The sequence below is a fragment of the Bombus fervidus genome, chromosome 12 (assembly GCF_041682495.2).
Source record: "Bombus fervidus isolate BK054 chromosome 12, iyBomFerv1, whole genome shotgun sequence".
Classification (NCBI taxonomy): domain Eukaryota; kingdom Metazoa; phylum Arthropoda; class Insecta; order Hymenoptera; family Apidae; genus Bombus; species Bombus fervidus.
Genome location: NC_091528.1, coordinates 4,952,796 through 4,970,757, shown reverse-complemented (window position 1 = coordinate 4,970,757; position 17,962 = coordinate 4,952,796). Strand labels below are relative to the sequence as shown.

General features: G+C 28.0%; 3 protein-coding genes across 13 annotated transcripts in view; all 3 read right to left on the bottom strand.

Moving 5' to 3' along the window:
* LOC139993319 (uncharacterized) overlaps positions 1 to 17,962 on the bottom strand; it is a 33,296-nt gene that overhangs the window by 1,192 nt on the left and 14,142 nt on the right. Inside the window, exons 1-20 of one of the 2 annotated variants that reach the window (XM_072014938.1) lie at positions 9,230 to 9,372; positions 8,147 to 8,646; positions 7,947 to 8,077; positions 7,632 to 7,774; positions 5,490 to 7,527; positions 5,094 to 5,401; positions 4,871 to 4,989; positions 4,660 to 4,805; positions 4,353 to 4,583; positions 3,354 to 3,573; positions 2,863 to 3,272; positions 2,478 to 2,776; positions 2,095 to 2,389; positions 1,756 to 2,036; positions 1,531 to 1,684; positions 1,106 to 1,453; positions 730 to 1,027; positions 461 to 658; positions 265 to 381; positions 31 to 171 (exon numbers count right to left, since the gene is read on the bottom strand). In XM_072014938.1, coding sequence (XP_071871039.1) covers positions 31 to 171; positions 265 to 381; positions 461 to 658; positions 730 to 1,027; positions 1,106 to 1,453; positions 1,531 to 1,684; positions 1,756 to 2,036; positions 2,095 to 2,389; positions 2,478 to 2,776; positions 2,863 to 3,272; positions 3,354 to 3,573; positions 4,353 to 4,583; positions 4,660 to 4,805; positions 4,871 to 4,989; positions 5,094 to 5,401; positions 5,490 to 7,527; positions 7,632 to 7,774; positions 7,947 to 7,963 — 5,763 coding nt within the window. In that variant the 5' untranslated portion in view covers positions 7,964 to 8,077; positions 8,147 to 8,646; positions 9,230 to 9,372. Of the gene's footprint in view, positions 1 to 30; positions 172 to 264; positions 382 to 460; positions 659 to 729; positions 1,028 to 1,105; positions 1,454 to 1,530; positions 1,685 to 1,755; positions 2,037 to 2,094; positions 2,390 to 2,477; positions 2,777 to 2,862; positions 3,273 to 3,353; positions 3,574 to 4,352; positions 4,584 to 4,659; positions 4,806 to 4,870; positions 4,990 to 5,093; positions 5,402 to 5,489; positions 7,528 to 7,631; positions 7,775 to 7,946; positions 8,078 to 8,146; positions 8,647 to 9,229; positions 9,373 to 17,962 lie in introns of those variants that run through there. The other variant, XM_072014939.1, reaches the window with a different exon arrangement.
* On the bottom strand, positions 9,648 to 12,835 carry LOC139993329 (uncharacterized). 6 transcript variants are annotated; one of them, XM_072014957.1, is made up of 4 exons: positions 12,707 to 12,834; positions 11,987 to 12,157; positions 10,991 to 11,912; positions 9,648 to 10,915 (listed from the first exon to the last, which is right to left on the bottom strand). In XM_072014957.1, the coding sequence occupies exons 2-4, from the start codon at positions 12,104 to 12,106 to the stop codon at positions 9,843 to 9,845; spliced, it is 2,115 nt and encodes a 704-aa protein (XP_071871058.1). In that variant the 5' UTR covers positions 12,107 to 12,157; positions 12,707 to 12,834; the 3' UTR covers positions 9,648 to 9,842. The 6 variants fall into 6 exon arrangements, with proteins under 6 accessions (XP_071871058.1, XP_071871060.1, XP_071871057.1 ...); XM_072014959.1 differs by lacking the exon at positions 12,707 to 12,834 and adding an exon at positions 12,538 to 12,624 and having other exon boundaries at positions 11,987 to 12,045; XM_072014956.1 differs by lacking the exon at positions 12,707 to 12,834 and adding an exon at positions 12,433 to 12,623.
* On the bottom strand, positions 12,847 to 17,934 carry Ilp-2 (insulin-like peptide 2). 5 transcript variants are annotated; one of them, XM_072015003.1, is made up of 6 exons: positions 16,393 to 16,533; positions 15,061 to 15,232; positions 14,804 to 14,952; positions 13,875 to 14,534; positions 13,514 to 13,796; positions 12,847 to 13,325 (listed from the first exon to the last, which is right to left on the bottom strand). In XM_072015003.1, the coding sequence occupies exons 4-6, from the start codon at positions 13,878 to 13,880 to the stop codon at positions 13,153 to 13,155; spliced, it is 462 nt and encodes a 153-aa protein (XP_071871104.1). In that variant the 5' UTR covers positions 13,881 to 14,534; positions 14,804 to 14,952; positions 15,061 to 15,232; positions 16,393 to 16,533; the 3' UTR covers positions 12,847 to 13,152. The 5 variants fall into 5 exon arrangements, with proteins under 5 accessions (XP_071871104.1, XP_071871105.1, XP_071871106.1 ...); XM_072015004.1 differs by lacking the exons at positions 15,061 to 15,232; positions 16,393 to 16,533 and having other exon boundaries at positions 14,316 to 14,534; XM_072015005.1 differs by lacking the exons at positions 15,061 to 15,232; positions 16,393 to 16,533 and having other exon boundaries at positions 14,367 to 14,534.

Below are 17,962 nucleotides of genomic sequence, written 5' to 3'. Positions count from 1 at the left end.
AACTTTAATTCCTTAATGTATGCACATTACCTCTACAACATCATCATCAACATCTCCAGATCTAATATCAGTAGTCCTATAATCTTTCTGTTGATTGGTCAAATTCTTAATTCTATTCGGTACTGAATAAGATGTTTGAGCCATATTGGGTACTGAAGTTAAGTTCGGATTCTAGTATTCATAAATGCTCAGTTAAATTTTATACAAAAAACATGTTTTATATTCAAACGTTATTAATAGGAAAATTGTAAGTTATTGAAATACCTGATCGATTATTGAATTTGCGGTATTGTAAAAAGAATGTTGTTCCATGTAATTGTACATATTTGTTAATACATTAGCAGTCATCATTTGTTGAGTTTGTGGTGTTGCATTAGGATACTATAAAATGTAAATTATTATAAGAAGTTAATAAATATGAGCAAACTATTTGAGTTATTGACGAAAAACATATTCTTACATCCTTTTGAAGAAGTATTCGGAGTTTTTCAAAATCTGTGCCAATACCCAATGGTGGCGGTATCTTATATTGATTTAACATCATATTATTTGGGAACACCATTGAATATGATGGCATTATTGGTGGTTTTCCTTTTTTTTCCTCTTCATATTCTAACCAAGCTTGCTTTCTTTCTTCCTCATTGAGTTCTTCCTCTGCCTATTATTAAACAAGATTATTAAGAATATTTTGAGACAAGCAGATTACTGTATTATGTAGCTACAAGTTACTTTATTTTCCAAAAGAGAATCATGTTCATGATAGTTCTCTACAAAATTTTTATATTTTAGAAATATTTCTGCTAATAATCTATCTTTAGGCAAATTCAGAGTCGGTTTCTCTCCGTTGTTTCGTTCAAATGTGTATAATTCATTTAAATTTTGATTGCTATAATGACGTTCTATTTGTTGTTCATCAACGACTCTACAAGAAAGTGATAGTTTCGTCACTTGTCGATTGTAGATTTTTTCTTCCATCGTTCCAGCTGCTAGAAATCGATAAACATAACATGGTTTCTTTTGACCAAATCTGTAAATTATATATGTTTCAGTAATTATGAAATCTTATTATTACCGATCACGATGAATTAGAATCAGAGGCACGAACCTGTATACACGAAATATACTTTGGACATCATGAGAAGGATTCCAACTTGCGTCAAAAATAATAACACGATTGGCAGCGGTTAAATTAATTCCCAGTCCACCTGCTCTGGTTGAGATTAGGAACAATCTTGCTCTTGTATTTGATGGTTCATTAAATATTCTGCACCATGCGTTTCTATTTTCAGCAGATGTTTGACCATCCATCCGAAAGTAGTCCAACCCCAATGACCAACTTCCAGTATGTCCATCTATATATTCCAAATTTTCACCGTTTTGTGTTGCATTATCGATTTTTTCAAGAAACTGCTCGATTAGAGATAATGAATACAACGATTGTGAAAATACCAAGCTAAAATAATTAAGCAATTTTTAAAGATAGTATGTAAATTATTGTAGACTTTTCCAAAAGTAATATAAAAAACATACACTTTGTCTCCGATTTGTTCACATTCCTTCAGGATTCCAAAAAGAAGTATCAATTTGGAAGAAACTCTCATATCTTCAAAGTGTTCAAGTTTAACAAACTGTAACCACCATTCCTCTTCTTTCTTTTCAGGTTCCTCAGGAATTATTTCAGCTTCTATATATAAAATAAGAACAATATATATATTTTTTTTATAACATATTAGTTTAACGTAAATGTAATTTTACCTGGTCTATTATTTTTTGAATTAGCTCTTATATTTTTTGTAACACTTGTATCAATGGTTACAATATCGTCATCTTCTTCAGTACTTATACTGGTCGTAGTTTCTATTTCGGCATCGTCAATAAAGTCTTTTAAAGAACCCTCCGAATCACTGATTTCGAATTTTTTTTCATTTATCTTTTCTATCTTTTCTGCATTCATTCGCAAAACCAAGGGATGTGTCCATATTCTTTGTAATGATTGAAAATCTGCGAAAAGAGTTCCATTGGCATTGCGTATTCGCCTGAAATAGAAGATATATATTAAATTTTGAAATTTCATTAAAAAGTCATTTCACATACCTTGCAAAATTATCCAAATAATGTTGATACATATTAATTTGCATTTCAGTTAGACTGACAAAAATTACATATTCCTGTTTCGGTGGTAAAAACGGTGTTAGTACAGAATAATCAAACCTTTGTACACAGCCCTTTAACATCTTATGTAAAACGTATGCTCGTTTTTTCATTAATGTAACATCATATTCGGTAGAATCATCAAATTGACCATTAGTTATTGGATTCCCAAATCTGTTTAAAAATTCCTTCTTCGTTCCTAAAAGATTTGGCTTTACAAACTGTACCATACAGTGATCTGTAATATATTGGTTACAAATGTTTAATTAAATGAATACTGAATTATTTATATATATACTTATTATTTAATACTGATCAAGTTTTACATTCTATCAAATTATTTTGGAGTGGTGTTCCTGTAAGTACAATTCTTCGTAATGTTTTAATCTGTTTCATTGATTTACTGAGAGCAGTATCCTCATTTTTTAGTAAATGTCCTTCATCGCAAACTACGACGTCTGGACCAGGATTTATTAAGTACTGTAAAACTGCTTCTTTCATATTCTTTCTCATTTTATTATTTGTGCCACTTAGATTTCTAAACATTTCATAACCAATAATAAGTATACCACCAGTTCTTTGCCAGCTTTCCAATTGAAACTTTCGTTCTATATTTTTCCTTAATCTTTAACAAATTTATCAACAAATATTATATGACCATTTGTTCATCATTATCTTAAATGTACTTGTAAATATACTTATGGAACTTACTTAGTCATTTCGTATATCTCGATGTCATGTTCTATATCTTTTAACCAATTCGTAAATTCATTTACCCAATTAAGTACAGTGCTCAAGGGACAAACGATCATAATTGTTTTAACACTAGTTTTTTCATGTGTTAAAAGTGTATGACCCAAGGCAATTACTTGAAGAGTTTTACCAAGTCCCATACAATGTGCAATTATACATCCAGATCCGCTAGAAGAATTTACTCTTTCCAATGATTCAAAGCATGCATCCCACATGAATTTTATTCCCTCAGCTTGATGGGGTTTTAAACGCTTTACTAAATTTTCATGGACAGTCACCAATTCCTCTTTTGTTTCAGGATCAAAATCCAATACCAACTTATCTACTTTTTCTTCGCCAGCCAATCTTGCTTCATACATCTCATTGTACTATAATACAAAATAAAGAAATGCTTTTTCTTCGTTCTTATGGAACAGAAAATTAGTTAAGAATTAATTAAAAATATGTACCAATTTTTGTCTCTCAGCAATACGTTTAAGTCTTTCTTCTTCTTCTTTGGCAGCTTGCTTAGTATCACTTGTAACTTGCTTATCTTTCATTACTTTTCGGATATTTTTACGACCTTTTTTTCCAGGTGTTCCTTGAGAATTCGTAACATCAAGGTCCTTATCGCTATTTTCATCACTATTACTGGACATATTTTTAATGCGTCTTCTCTTTGGTTTGGTTCTAGGAATTTATAAGAAATATATATGTATAGGAATGTAAAAACCAACATAGAAAATTACTATAAATTTTTTATACGATTTTTTATAGAAATTGATAGCTTCATATAAAAGGAAAGCATATAAAATAATATAAAATAATCATTTCATACAAAATAAATCATGGAAAAATATACAATAATTTGCGACAATTTTAAACCACTTATCAGACAAAAATGTTATTTGTTTAAATATTATTTTATGAATGAATGTAAGAATATACTAAGAATATTATTTTATCTTTGTTGTTATTTCTAAGAAAATATATAATTGAAGATTTAACAATTAGTTTAAAAAATATATAAAAATAGTCTTAAATAATTAATATTTGCTCAGCATAAATAATCTTTTGCTCAGTAGCAGTAGTTCTTTTGGATTTATAAAATAATTTTTTAATAAATTCAGCACTATACTACTTTATTTATACCACTAGAATGGTACCTCAAAAATTTTTCTTTTTGAATGTTCTTTTTCTCCCTGGCCTGTTTTACATAATTTCATATACATTGTAAAAAGTATTTAGACTAGAATATTGAACAATTTTCAAACATTTCTAAATCATGTGAAACTGTAAGTGAATAACACAATGAAAGAAATGTTTAAAAATTAATTTTCATATGGTAATCTGTAAGCAACCTCTACACATATGTATTTAATTACTGTTACAAAATCAGTAACACTGATGATGTAAAGCTTTTGCATAGTATTGTATTTATATATAAAAGTAGCTATTATAAAAAGTACCTTTTCTCTATAATCGAAGAGTCAGAACCAGATGATTTATGTGTCTTACGTTTACGCATCTTTTTTGGCTTTCCTATTGAAGAATCACTATCTGAAGATATATTATCTTCTGACATGGCAGATTTATTTGATTTCGTATCAGAATTTATCACCTGCAGATCTGAATCAGAATCTATAATCTGTCTACGATTTCTTCTTTCGCGTTTTATAACTTTGATAGCTGAATGTCCTCTATTTAAAAAAATGTCATGGTTTATTTAATATATTATGTGGTTTATTTATTAATTAACCATGTTAAATAACTCACATATAACCTTCTTCTGCCTTTTCTGTCCCTTTTTGTTTTTTATTCCATTTTTCTCTTGCAACATCAGAATCTGAGTCAGAGGAGAACTTCATAGTTAATAGTTTATTTCGCCTCCATTTATATTTCTTCCATTTGTCATCATTTTCCTAAGTATAATCGAATTAATCAATATCTTAATCTAAAACAAATTAATTGTCATTTTAATTCTTACCTTATCAGTACTCTTTTTTTCAGCTTTTTGAATTGATCGTTTTGAAAGATCCTTTGATTTGGTTTTACTTTTGTCCTCCTCACTGTTACTGTTTTCAGAAGTAGATTCTTTTTGTTCACCTGAAATAAGATATATAAAATTTAATTTTATAAATAAATTTAATATGTAATACTAATAAACAAGAAATGGCATTAAATTTAGAAGAAGCAGGTCTAATATCTACCAATATCTGAGTCGGAAGAATATAAAAGAGCTTTCTTAGTAACTGCATCTGCTTCCAACATTAATTCCCTATTAGTTTGGAAATTATCTTGTATTTTTGCGATTGAAATATCATTATTTATATCAGAATCTTCCCTTATATTTTCAATTATATCAGAATCTTCCTCTGCATTTTTGTTTTTCAAATGATTCAATAGGGAATCTTCAATTTCCTTTACTTTAGTCTTTTTTGCTTTTCTAGATAAAGAACTTCGTGTCGAGCCAAAAGTATTTTTGTGATTGTTTTGTAACCTATCCAAATCAATTAGACTGCAAAAATAAGTATATATATACATATATAAGTACATATATAAAAGTGTTATCACAAGTAATGAAAAATAATTTTTTTGTTTTGTACCTTCTAAGCTCTTTATTCTCTAAATATTGTCGAGAGTTTTCTAACGCATTCTTATACTTTTTAAGAACATTTTCTGGTAATTTTTCAACAACAACTTTAAAAAACATTTTTAATTTTTTATCTGACCCAGCATAATTTATTTTAGATAAACATGCTGGTTCTCTAGAATACAATGCTTTTTTGTCTTTTGTAAGATTTTTATCTTCATCTTTATTTTTCTTTGAAGAAGTATTTATTATTAGTGGTTTCAATTTAATATCATTATCAGAACTTGAATTTTCACTACTGTCACTGGAATAATGTTTCTTACTTAAACTTTCTTTTTTATCACAAGGACTCATAGAATCATCTGAATTTGACTCAAGAAGTGCACGTTTAGCACAAACTTCTTCATTAATGACTTCATCAAGTTTGTCTAATGAATTATTTTCATCAATAGAATTACTTTGTGTCTTATCTTTTCCTTCTTTTTTATCACATTTTATGTTTTTCGATTGTGATACGTCCTTTTCTTCGAAACTATCATTTGTGCTGAAACTTTCAATAAATTTTTCATTCAGTGATTCGTCATTTGTGGGTGTTTCTGAGTCCGATTCTAACATTGCCCTCTTAGCTTGTTCTTCAGCATCAATATCATCTAAAACGTCATTTTTCTTTTCTTCAGTTGATTTTACAATTTCATCAGGAAAAACTAATTTAGATTTTGCATTTTCAATTTTAGTAGGGCACGAGTTTTTATCTGTAAGTTTTGTATCTAATTTTTTATTTGTGAAAGAGTTTTTATCTTTATTATCATTATTTTTTTCAAGTTCTTTTAATTTTAAACCATTTTCATTCCTACATTCATCTCTGGCTTCTATCAAATCATTAATGTCTATATCTTTAGCTGTATCTTCAAATATATCATCTGCGGATTCGTTCATAACATGTTCATTTGTAGATATCTGATATTCTTCAGATGTCTTCTCATTTGCATCAATTACTTTCAAATCATCTCTTATGTAAGTTTTATCTTTCTTTTTGTTCTCTAAGATGGAAGAGATAATTTGATCACTCTTTTCATTGTCACCTATTAATTTTTCTGAAACTTTAGTTAATGTATTGTTTGTTTTATTTTTATCAACGTTTATTTTCGTAGTACTTGTTCCTTCATCAGAAAATATTTCTTCATTATCACATTCAGAAACTGCGCTTGCTGCATTCAAGCTGTTCTCGGATTTATTGGATTCTTCTGTATCTTCTCTCTCTTTTGCTATTTCGTTATCACTTAAAGAACAGTCCTCATGAGCTATGCTTTGTACTTTATGACTTTTACTCCACTCTTCATAAAAATTTGTTAATTCTTCTTCTTGTGCATTAAGTTCCATTTTAAGATTGTTGATCACATTTTTTGATTTTTCTATAACATTAAACGCTGATTCTTGGTATGTTAATTCTTTCTTAAAGTATTTCCATTTTACATGTTCCATTTGTATTTCATACTCTGAACAAATCGCCTTAAATTGATTAAAAATTTTCACAACATGAGACTTGAACTGTAAGCTTTGTTCTTTACTGATTTTAGTCTTTTTTGTTAACTGTGATGTAGATTCTGGATTTGACTCAGTGGATATCACTCGATCCTTCCCAGTTTTTTTCATGACACTTAAACCACTAAGAGAAATTTTTGATTTTTGGAATTCTCTGTCAGAACTAGAGTCTGTCTCTTCCTTATATAAGTTGAGACCTTTTTGTTTTGACTTTAATGATGAATGTCTTTTTGTCTTCTTTTCAGCAGATTTCTCATAAATTGCATCATCTGAATCACTAGAAACTGAATTTCTGGTTTTATTCTTTTCCTTTCTTATATTATTAGAATCAACTTTCTTATCTCTCATAATCTTTTTGTGCCCATCATTTTTTAAATGTTCCTTGCCTTTCTTTTGTTTATGATGAGCAGTTTCACTTTCCTTCTCTGAGGATTCTCTTCTAGACCTTTTTGCTTGTTTTGGTCTGTTAATGCCATCTTCATCAGATGACCTTTCAATTGAATTATCACCTAGGAATTAATTAAAGATAATTTTTCTGAATAGAATTACTACTTTAACTTATTGTAATAAATATTTCTAATTTCCTTCTACAATAGACTTCTATTCATCTTACGTGAATTTCCAAATTTATAAAGGAAAGGTCGTACATCTTCAGGAGTACTGGAATCATTGTCACACAATGACTGTATTGATTTTTTCACTTCTTCCACTCTTGCAAGCCGTTCTTTCATATATACTCTGTTTTTAGTGTCTCTTCTGAAATCAAATATGTGTTTTTAAATTATTATATTATTATTACATTCTGAACATGTTACACAAAAACATAAATTATATTAATTATACTACATAATTAATTTCACATAATTTCCTACTAAAACTATGCAGAATTAACATCTAAGAGTTTATTTTTTTCTTTGTATATACTTACTTGAATAAAGAAGACATAGTGATTGACAAAATAGTTCTCTATTTCCAAAAGGACCTTGAATTAAGTATAAAACATTTTTATTTTCCAATTTCAGAACCCAAAATGTTAGATTAAACTTGTTATATATATTTCTGGAAACATAAATTTCTATTTTAACTCTCGTAAATTAAAACAATTTTTATTAATGTCATATTACCTACACTATTATGTCATTATCTTGTCTATCCTGGTTTTATTAACAATTCAGTTTACTTTAACAAATTCACAATCCGCTGTCCCATGTATGGGTCAGTGTATTCTCAACTCACAAGTCCATTGACCCATCCATGGGTTAGGAATGTTTAACGTTATAAGTCATATAACTCTTGATATAGGAATACCTTGTGTTTGAATTTCTGTGTAGATAATTAAATTGTAAATGTTTCACATGCAAGGAATAATTCAAATGAATATTCTAATAAAAATTATTGGGGAAACAAGAATTATTATAACTAATTAATTGTTTTGAAGCAGTTAATGCAAAATGCATGCATATCGCTTTCTTAGATATATGGAGAGGAAGTATACCTTTTAGCATGGGCTGTGAACGTGTTAATCTTTAAACATTTAGAGACATTATCTAATTGCATATTATAGCAATAATAAACAAAGAAGATACTTATAACATGTATTTTTTATTTGGTCCTTCTCAAAATTGTTTCTGTAAAAAATAGTTATAGAATTAAAATAATAGAAAAATATTAAAAATGCGCATTACAAGATCTTTTATTTTATTAATTCGTGTATTTTCTCTTTATGTATTCCATAACTTCTATTCTAAATTCTAACCAATATTATTCTTTAATTAAATATTCAATAATTTTAAAATCATTTAAAGTCATCATATAAATGTTTAGCATATTATCTATAACAAAAATATCAAGCAATCACTTATAAATAAAAGTTGATGTAATTTGCAAGTCTGTTTTTGCACTGTGCGTATATTAAGTATGTAAAATTGTTTTAACCTCAAAAACGAAAAATTGTTACTGTTTTATTTTTATAATATCGAAAGTAATTACATTTACGACAATATGACCTGTTTGTTCTGCAAATGAGTGCACAATTGCTATTGTCATTTTTACACGTTGATTCTTTAAGATTAAAATAAAGTTGAAAATTTGCATATATTAACTATTTATTATTTACTTATTAACTATTTCACAGGTTCATATTTACATATGTATATACATAAATTTAAATCATAACAAATTGGTTAAACAACATGGAGAGACCTTTTTCACCTGACATTCTTTTATAAATCATCTCAAACTTTCACATATTATTATATTTAAATTAATAAAAAGTATAATGTTTAAATGAAAAAATACACGTATAGGAATGTAATAACTCTGATAATAATTACTTGAAATTTATATGTAGGGTCTTACTGAATAAACCGCCCCCTGGCAGTAGGACATCAAACTATATTTAAGTATGTCAAATATAAATTAGTTAATTGTTAATTTTTATACATATGTTTTTTATAATAAATATGAAAATATTGTTACTTACATATTACAAATAAATAGGATATCAACATATAAGCATGTGAAAAATGGGTTGCAGAGTTTCACAATAAAATTCTTTAAAATATTAATTTTATTTACTCATTATTGAAAACATATTATTTAACAATAAATAAATACATAGAGTTATATATATATATATATATACACACACACACATGCAGATAGTTTATAATTTAAGTATTTTATTACAAAATATATCACTTAAGAAGTTAATATTTTTTCTGATGAAGGCCTAATAAATTTTCTGTTGATCCAGGAAATATTATTTTAAATCTTGAACAGCCTACATCATTTATTACTAGATATATTTTTATATTTACATGTTTTAAGATTCATCAGCAACTGTATCCATTTCTCGATCTTCTGACATTTGTAGAGTATGACTTTGTAATCTGGACAAACTCTTTTCTTTCGGAATATAACATTTTGTATCCAGTACTCGGTTTTCTTCAAGTGCAGGAACATCACAAAAAAGACATCTGGTTTCTTCAAACTCTTTTTCCAAGCATGGATGAAAAATTAAACTGCATATTGGACATGTTTTGTACTGCATGGTAGTTATCTGCAAGAGGGTAATAGCACACCTAGGTAATATATGGCCTTGTGAGCATTTGGTAACTTTCCAAGGAAGTTCATTTATAATTTCACCACACAGATTGCAAGTCTCAATATTACTTAAATTGAGTTTGCATGTTTCTTTTAAAACATCTTTAATACGTTTGGAAAATGGTGTTACTTTTTTATCTTTTTCTCCAGCCAAATATGCTTCTAAATACATCTTTAATAAACATATAGAAAGCTTTTGCTGTTCTGACAAAGAAGATTTGCTTTCAAGACGCATAAGATAATTGCATGCAGAGTGAACAAAAATTAAGGGTTGTGCTTCTGATATTTCTCCAGCAATACTACCTATTCCCTGAATGACCTTTTTCTTTTCACAAATTTGGATCATCACAGATGTCCACATTACTACTCGTAATTCATGCAGGGATAAAGATTCTAAATTGGATGGTATTTTTGATAAAAGAATCGTCGGATTTAATGCTCTTGTTGCTTTTATCCTAATCGCTTCTAAACAATCCCATAATTGCTCTAATCTCTCATGTTTGCTCTCATTTAAAACAGTTGATGGATCCCAGTTTTTATCTTTTAAGCAGAACATATGTATTTTGGTCGGTTCCTTCATTACTAAATGGTCGTATATAGTGTTGGGACTAGTTACGTTTATAAAAATTGCAAAGCTTGGAGAATGTGCGCAACCTAAATATCGAACATGACTTTGCGATAATTTATTGTTTACCTTCGTTTTTAGAAATTGATTTCTTTCCGTATTAACTGAAAACATTAAGCCATTTTCTGTAGTAACTAATGCATAATTTGTACTTATACAGGTCATTCCTAAAAATTATTAATTTACTTATATTAATATTGTACGTTTTCCTGTAAATTGTATAGTAACACAATTTTATTTACCCGAGATCGTGAAACCTTCTAATTGCAAATGTTCCATAGTTTTTAGTGTACCATTTTTCTCAATGCAGAATAGAAACAAAAAGGGACCTTTTGCAACCAAGATTTTTATGTTCAAGTCATTTTGAGGAAATATTCTTATAGCGCTAATAGAAATGCGATCTTTATAATCGTAATATTTCTCAATAAATTTTAGTTCCATAATCTGATCATGATCTTCAATATTAAGACCATGAATACGTCCATCAATATATCCAACAATAATTAAATGTTTTTTTATGTCAATTGTAACCCAATTTAAAGCACTTATTTTTATATATTCATTTAATCTTATTGTTCCTATAATTTCAGGATTTGATATTTCATTATAGTCGGATATTTTTGGAATTTTATAGATAACTATATCTCCATTGAAATATGCAACAGCAAAATATGCAAAATTTACAAAAAGCTTGCTCCAAGTAAAACAAGAAGCTTGTAATACTTTTAAACAATTTTTAAATGTTTCAAATAAAGTTGAATTATTTTTAGGTTCTTTCAGTTTTGCATTAATTTCTTGCTCTATAAAATTATAGCGTATAGAAGATAAATCATATGCAGGATACCAGTCTTTAGAAATTTTGTATGCTATTGTAACAGCACCTGCTGAAGTTAAAATTGCAATAAGACACTTGCTAGGATGTATTAAGTTCTGTGGTGACCAAGTTAAGTCAATTATTTTTGGTACCATTTCTTTTAAATTAGATAATTTTGGAGTTAAACTCTCCTCCATTATGAATGAATAAACTGCTTCACGTTGCATGCCCCAAATTTTAGATTCTATTTTGTTAGATATATTTTCTGTTGGAAGTATTGAAGGTGCATAAATGAAAGATCTAATAAATTTTATAGTTGAACAAGGAGACATTGGAGAAGGTATCAATTCCTGCAAAAGATAACGTCATTAGGTATATTATATTAATTCTACATATAATATTGATACTATTAGACTAAACTTACAAATATGTGAATTCCTCTTTCAGTAAGAATTGATATATGATTATCTGTAGACCATTGAACTGAAAATTTAGACATAACTAATGGAAAAATAGTGAGATTATAAATTTCTTCCATCTCCATTGTTTGCCAAATATTTATTCACACAATATGAAGATTCCAAAAATCTTTTGCCTGAAGAAGTTTCATATTTGTTATGAAGAATCTTTTTTAACATTTATACAATTATATGCATACATTTCGTTTCTTTATTTTTTAAATTATTTTGTATGTACTTACATGCATATGTAACCTAAATACAAGGATATAAAGTAAACACATAAATCATTATAATTTAATATACAGTTTAAAACAATATATTAAAATTTATAAACATGTATATTTTATAAATAATTTATGTGTATATATCTATATATATCTTTTAAAAAATTAAATCTATGAAAACTAACCTATTGATTGTTATTATTATTTTTCTTAATGATTGTGTATTTTTAAATAACGACACATTGGTACATGAAAACATATTTAATAATTAACATTGAATTTAGTCTTACACAATATATGGTTAAGTACAAATGAGATCAGATCTTTCAGTAAATTTTTAAACATCTGAGTCAGTTGAACCAACGCGGTTAAAGCTGACAACTCTTAGTAAGTTTTCATCATATATATATATATATATATATAAGTACTTTCATCATATATATATATATAAGTACTTACTAGCTCTTAATTTTTAAAAATGATCATACAACAATTACAATCTCTTATACAATTGTATTACAAGCATATATTATATATCACATATATACTATTCGTTATCACAAATAAGGTATTCACTTTTTTTAAAGCAACATCGTTCGATATTAAAGTTTTTGTATATTTCATATAGTACAATAAGAAATGAATAAGAATTAAGAATAATTGTATAAATTCTATTATCACATAAAATTGGGATGAGTAGATCATTTCTGAATAAATTGTTTGAGCTAACAGTTTTAAATAGATCTAAGATTATACAGAATATCATGTTGCTTTTGCTGAATTATTATATTGATTGAAACATAAAAAATGGCTATCGAAAATATGGTATGTTAGTAAATAGGGAAAACATTATATTTGAGCATTTCCTCAATCTTTTGTTTATGTTTTAAAAAATGATTCTCTCATTAACGAGCACCGCAATAGGAGCGCAGCTCCTCGGTCGTACAAGATTTTAAACAACATTCCTCGTGAATTCCTCGTCCATTTCTTCGAAATCTAATCATTTTTTTCGCATTCTTGATAGACTTATAAGGATGCAGATCGTAACTATAGGCCATATAATCATCCATCTCCATTTCTAAAAGAAAAAGAAAGAATATATAATATTTAAATGAAAATATTGAAATTCCTACAATTTTCCTCCATTTGATATCGGTCAGTAGTAGTAACGTTTTTAACTATATTTACATACTTCCCTTTCCTGTCTTTTTCTTGCAACAAATGATTTAGGAGCAATATGCTTTTTACAAGGTATGATCTACTTACCTTGATTGCTTTTTTTAAATCGGCTATTGTAAACACTACCGCATATTATCTGTAAAGTACTTGACAAAATACGGCCACAGTATTGGTGCATTTCTGTCATAGATTGATCTCGAGATTGATCTCGAGATTGATCCCTAGATTGTCCCTTTTGACCATACTGAAATACATCCGATCCATGTATGTTCCGCTGCTTGTATGTATCCGATGCATGTTCCGCTACCGGTATTAGGATCACTATCACGAGTATTAAACTCATGAGCGCGTATAATCGATTTGCGTACATCTAGAAGCAAAGAAATATTTTTGCAAATTTTTAAATTTAGTAAGATTCTGTAGTAATAATAATACTATAGTAGCTTACTCTCATTGAAAAAAATCATTAATCATATTCTATTATTACAATACAGATATTTATGCAAATTTATATTTGCATGAATACAACTAATGAAATAGCACCTAATATGTTTTGTTTTACTTTATATATTTTTATATATTCAAGTTCTCTATAAATTCATAAACATCTGCAGCTTATACATTATAACAGTATTAGTATGATATAGTACGATACTATTAATATAACATACAGTACTATATAATATAATTAGTATGATATTCAACTACTAATAAATTAAAGGTGTCAAAGAACTGTAACATCTATTCGTAATAGAAAGAATGTCGATTGAATTTTTGTAAATCCAAATGAGCTAAACTTAAAAGCGAACACTTGTACTGGGTGAACTCGAAATTCAAGTATCATAAGTGGATCCTCTCAAGTATGTCTATTTAAATCGCTTTTATTAACTTTTATCAGGACTTATCAATAATGAAGCCCCATGCTGTTGCTGTCGCGTACCAGTCGTCGAGTAACGACCTATTTTTAGATATCATTCGTGCAAATGTGAATCTTGTACTGTAAATGTTTCCGTGTTAAAATCCTGGATCGAATGCTTTTCAAATGTCTCACGAATTTTCCTTATTCATCCACACGCGAATATTTGAAAAAGATTATCAGGAAGGAAACCTGTGTAAAAGATCGAGCAACATTATATCATCGAAGAATTATTCCTTCAGCTTTTCCGTATTATCTATTTTAAAAATTTAGTTCAATAAATACACAGAAAAGTTGAAATAATAGCAGTAACATTTTTTAAGATAAACAATATTAATGGTATTTTATAAAAAATTGATAAGTAATTGAATTTGGGTAGAAATAATGGTCATAGGAAATACTGACGATTGTTTTTAAGATATTAATTATCATACTGGAGAATGATTCACGATTCAACGTACCGTGCTGATATAACTTCCTTCAGCAACATAGATATTATTTAACTATTATTTCCCACAGTGTAACATTCTATTCACTCTCACAAATTGTTGCTGTTTTTCTTCTTTTTAATTGGTTAAGAATGAACTATATAACAAAATCGTTTTTAAACCTCCAATCGATGTAAGATAATAATTTGAATATTATCGAAAAATAAATAATAAAAAGATCAAGCTCTATAATAAGAGGGAATATATTTTATTGTAATAGAGTTACTTACTCATATATCGACAAGATAGAGATCAATAAAACATGTATATATACATATATGTATACATGTATAGGAATATTATATATGTATATCACGATGTATCACAGGTTGGTAGATTTCTTTTTCTTCACAATCAATTACATTAGTCGAAGGATAGCATTTTGAATAGTCTAAATATATTCTTCGCGGTTGAATTGTGCAGGTTGATAAAGAGCATGAAACATAAATAAAAATTCAATAAGCAGGAATGTATTTTTCTTTGCACGTAATCATACAAGCAAAATACATACATTTCGAGGAGTAGCGCAAAATGAAAAATAATACGCGTGATAATTATTGAATGCAAAAATATTCGTTATTATAAGAGTTCACTTTTTTTTCTATTTCGATAAAATTTTAAATTGTATGTACGTAATGAAAACAAATATAGATAATATTGTCGCTGAACACACTGATAAGAAGTAAAGTTAAAGCTACATTTCAATTTAAAAATATCTGTTTCTCTGGCATATTTTTAAATTGCAATATTCTAAATCTAAACTATATATTATAGATTACCGTTTCGTATAGATTATATTCATTACTAATAGGTATAAATAGATTATATCGATTCATATAGATTTTATTGATTGTCTTGCTAATTGACCAATTATTTAGAGAATCTGGTCAGTTAATAAGAGAAGATCTATGGCATTAATCTGTTTCGATGTGAAGTGAATAGAGAAATAGAATAAGACCGTGATATTCGATACTTAACCCACGTAATACTGAAATTACTCTCAGATACTGAAATTCGTAAGTTGATAGTTTATAGTTTATATTACATCGCCAAATCGCTATATAGAAGAGTTACACAATTAAAAAAAAAAAAAAACCAGTAAATTTACAAAATTATTTGAATAGGATTTAATCCTTCATCGTTGCATATCGGTGTAACTCTACATCACATTTCGTATATGATAATATCATATATTATATATGTTGCATTACTGTGTTATTAAAATATTGATGTAGCGGAAAACTACAAAATACTTTCTTAACAATGATAACTAACGAAATCAGCGTGAATCGATTGGAACAAAAGTTCGAAAATACCGTAGACTCTAAAGGGTTAATACTAGAATTAATATTAGAGCTAGAAAATTAGTGATTATTCAACTATTTAACAACGAAAGTATTTTTTATAGTGGTCATCAGTTTGCAAGGCAATACTATGTAACGAATATATCGAATCGATTGATATCGAATATCTCAAGCATGAATCGATAATTTCAATTCTATTTTGCATGCCGTTATATGTATGAATGAAAGGAATTAGTTTATATAATTTTGGACAGTTACCTTTCGATTAACTCTAAGGATAAAAGATTTCTTGACAATCTTGAACATTGACATATACAGTAAGTATTTTATTCATATTCTCCTTCCCTTTTCTTAATTGTCTTTTTCTGTAATGTCGTAAATTTTCAGAGCGTAGAAATGGAACTGTCTTAATGGTTCTGACAATTGTTTATTGATCTATTGAATTATGTAATCGGTAAAAGATAATTGATTATATTAATTTATCGACATCTTCCAACCACTCTAGTAAGATCGAATTTTCAGCAATAATTTCAAATTAAATTAAAACAAATATTGTAATCGCTTCGTTTAGGTACTTCTCTCATGAAAATGTTCATACTTCCATAATCCGTAACCAAAGATGACACAAATATCCTTTGACCAGATGTCGACGCTTAAAACGAACAGAAATGATCGACGCAAAAGGGTAATTCGTAATAGTGCATTGTTCTTTTTTTCCGTTTATTTGTCTTCATTTCATTCGGTTCATCGAAACAATTAAACACCACCGTTTCCGTTCAACAATACTCTTGCATCTTTAAAATTTGAATACACGTATAAATACTGAACAATTACTATGTACACCTGACGCGTCTACTTTTTCAGAGAACATCTTTAATACACCGAAGATTTTCTACATCCACTTGAACACGTTATTTTTCTCTTTGATTTTCTTTAAGCAAGAGTAAGGAAAAAAGGTCTATAGATGGAAGAAGAGAAAAAAGAGAAATATAATATTGAGGATAAAAAGAAGTGAAAGAAGAAGAGGAAAGAGAGGAGGTTGTATTCGACTCTTGATCCACCGATTACTAGTTATTTTACTCTGTTTAAAATCGGCAATCCCAGCAATATGCATATAAGCTCAGTCCCTACTAATACAAGTCGGTGACAGAGATGGTAAACGCGCGAGCAGTCACATATTTCTACTTTGTTCTTGTTTCTTTTTTTCTTTTTCATTTTTTAGCCAAGCGTTGTAGTTGTATTCCTGGCTGATTATCGCATTACTTTATTATCTATCACTACTGCTTTTTACTACTATCGTTATCCACGTTATTGACAAGAAATCCGCTTACAGTGATAGGGACCTAAGTTTAGTTTTAAATCTTTAGAAGAGGTGAACGTGAAACTCACTGATCTCAAATTATCTTCTTCTTTGGTTTCTTTTTAAAATTTACCTTTGAAATTAACCTTCTTATTTTTTTAGCGCTAAATATATATATTCCGTGTAATATATTTATTTCTCATTTAAATTTAAGTTAATAAAAATACAATATACATATGAAAATGCAAAGTATACGTTAAGGGATGCACTTACCGGCTCGTGAAGAAGCTCGTGATTCACTAAGGAAAAGCAGAAAAAATATGTTAGCAAAAAAGGTTGCCGAGTTCTTTATAAAATTGTAGAAACATCTCTAGTAATATTGAACACATTATCTTTTGTTACATTAAATGAGATAATATGGTATTTCGCTGCATATCAATTTCTCATTTCTCTTTCGAGCACAATCAAACAAAATTTATAAAATGATCTTTAAAAAGAAGATATTAGTATCGAAATATATTTTACGGG

What these genes read in the sequence shown, in the direction of transcription:
- LOC139993329 (XM_072014957.1), bottom strand. Translation starts at nt 12,106, where the DNA reads ATGGAGATGGAAGAAATTTATAATCTCACTATTTTTCCATTAGTTATG. An exon ending in AAAGAGGAATTCACATATTT is followed by an intron (nt 11,913 to 11,986) that starts GTAAGTTTAGTC and finishes TATCTTTTGCAG; the next exon opens with GAATTGATACCTTCTCCAAT. An exon ending in AGAAGGTTTCACGATCTCGG is followed by an intron (nt 10,916 to 10,990) that starts GTAAATAAAATT and finishes AATAATTTTTAG; the next exon opens with GAATGACCTGTATAAGTACA.
- Ilp-2 (XM_072015003.1), bottom strand. An exon ending in ATTTAAAAAAAGCAATCAAG is followed by an intron (nt 13,326 to 13,513) that starts GTAAGTAGATCA and finishes TTTTTCTTTTAG; the next exon opens with AAATGGAGATGGATGATTAT.